The following is a 2,408-nucleotide window of genomic DNA, read 5'->3' as shown; positions in this document are numbered from 1 at the left end:
AAGGACTGTAACAATGTATTACATGCTTGCGGTACACCACATAGAATGGTCTCAAAGTTTCAACCGAGTTGCTTCGATCGTCTTTAGGAGATCGGCAGGGTCCAAAACAGGGAAATACTTATATGGTTGGAAAGTGAAGGTTGTTGTTGAATGGTGGACCAGGTTTTGACAGTCTGTGTGAGTGTGAGGTGTTGCTAGAAAAGCTAAAACAACAGCATTGCCTCCAGCTTAGATGAAGGATAGCCAAAACAATGGCATTGTCTCCAGTGTGGTAAATGATGTACTGCTTTTCCTTAGGTCAACAAAAACAAGTTCTTTCAGAACTATCATTGTAGTGTACTGCAAGCATTTAACACATTATTTATAAAGTTAAATAAGTTTCATCATTAAAAATCATAAGGTCTTATTGTTTTCCATGTCATAGCTTATTATTATACGTTGTCCACAATTATCATAATTACATTATGTTCATTCCTTCTTTGGTGGAGTTGTTTCACTGCCACTGTGATCTGGAGATCCACTTGATTCTTTTCGACGTGGTGACCATTCTCGTTTACCCTCTGTTTCTCTTCGGCGTGCTAGTAATGTTTTGGTCAAATTGCCGATATTCATTCTCTGTGATGGTACCTTATCCTTTGGCGCAAGTTCAGCTAGTTGTGCCTCGGCATCCAGCATACACCAGTCGGGAACACGACCCGTCTCACGGTAATGCTCTTTACTAAGAGATCTGTAACTCAGGACTTCAAGACTCCCTAAAATTGCACCTATTTAAAATGAAAAAATAAAATAAGTTTTTTTCAATACATTTACATTTAGCTAATATTGTACTTTACATTCAAGTGGAAAAAAAATAATTGAAAACACCATAATGTTCATCATTTACCAATATCATAGTTAATAAGTTGTGTCTTCAACTTTTTTGATAATTTGTTTTGATTTTTCCGAAATGTTTATTGTAGATTATTTAACAAATACAAACAACTTATTATGTCAACCAACAAGTCAAAATACTTTTATGATTTTTTTTGTCTATGACAAGACCTTAGCAAAACTTACCGCCAAGCCATGACATGTAGTTTGGCTGCGACGGAGGATTATGCATCTTGAAACTGGCAACTGATAGTTTGTTTTTGTACTTGGGTCTATCAAGCAGGCTCTTAAGCTCTGACATGAGGCGGTGTTTAAAGCCTGGTAGCATTGCTGTACCACCGACACAGACAATGTTATGTGCCAACTCCTTACGGACATCTATGGGACACTAAAATAAATATGAAATATAAATATAAAATATGAAATAAATATAGTAAATTGATGAATATTCAAAGGATATCATATTCATTTTCTGTAATTTGCCCATATTTGGGTATGAGATGTCCACCACCAGAGTCATAGGCAAGCGTGCCACTCGAATTAGCACTTTTATTATGGCTATAGGTGGCGGCACCCATCTTACCACAGCCATTTGACTTGCCTACATCCTCAGTGTGTATGCTAAACATTTGACTCCAATAATTAACACAGCCATTTGACTTGCCTACATCTTCAGTGTGTATGCTAAACATTTGACTCCACAGCCATTTGACTTGCCTACATCCTCAGTGTGTATGCTAAACATTTGACTCCACAGCCATTTGACTTGCCTACATCCTCAGTGTGTATGCTAAACATTTGACTCCAATAATTAACTCAGCCATTTGACTTGCCTACATCCTCAGTGTGTATGCTAAACATTTGACTCCAATAATTAACACAGCCATTTGACTTGCCTTCATCCTCAGTGTGTATGCTAAACATTTGACTCCAATAATTAACACATGATAAGTCTGAATTAAATTTATGATCATAAAGTAACTGAATAGGAAAAATGATAAATATTCCCAAGTATGGAATGTTCAATTTTACCAGAAGTATTGAGTCCAAAATTAATGTTGCTACAGATTTCTCCTCGTTGTCTTGCTCAAACAAAACTTCACAAACTGTTTCTCTGATTTCACCTTCTATGGCTAATATTCTGCCACCATCCAGTGGGTAGTCAACAGGAGGGGGTGGTGGTGGCCTCTGTTGAGTAAAACAATCACAATATCAATCACACCTCAAGTCAGAGAGGTTTGATGACATCACTACTTGTCATCACAACTTGTTTTTAACATTTAATGTCCAACACATTTCATCAGTCTTATTGATTGAAATGTCATGAGCACCCTGGCAAATTATACATCCACTATATTATCTATTATTATTAATATTCATACTAGTATTATTATAACTTCATGGTGCACATATCATTTTGTGAAAATTAAATAAATAGATGAATTTGCATCAGTCGAGAATGTTTGCATGGCAAAGGACTGTAACAATGTATTACATGCTTGCGGTACACCACATAGAATGGTCTCAAAGTTTCAACC

At 36.4% G+C, this 2,408-nt stretch overlaps 1 protein-coding gene across 1 annotated transcript in view; it reads right to left on the bottom strand.

The window, feature by feature from the left end:
* LOC117114701 (actin-related protein 10-like) overlaps window positions 1–2,408 on the bottom strand; it is a gene marked incomplete at its 3' end in the record, with an annotated part of 7,490 nt that continues 5,082 nt past the window's right edge. The window contains 2 exon segments of the mRNA XM_033258387.1: window positions 1–764; window positions 1,057–1,258. Coding sequence (XP_033114278.1) covers window positions 469–764; window positions 1,057–1,258 — 498 coding nt within the window.

Source organism: Anneissia japonica, unplaced genomic scaffold (assembly GCF_011630105.1).
Source record: "Anneissia japonica isolate Jap-2015-1 unplaced genomic scaffold, ASM1163010v1 scaffold134697_len8042_cov152, whole genome shotgun sequence".
Taxonomy (NCBI): Eukaryota; Metazoa; Echinodermata; class Crinoidea; order Comatulida; family Comatulidae; genus Anneissia; species Anneissia japonica.
Note: the sequence above shows the minus strand (reverse complement) of the source record. Positions and strands in the feature narration are given on the sequence as shown.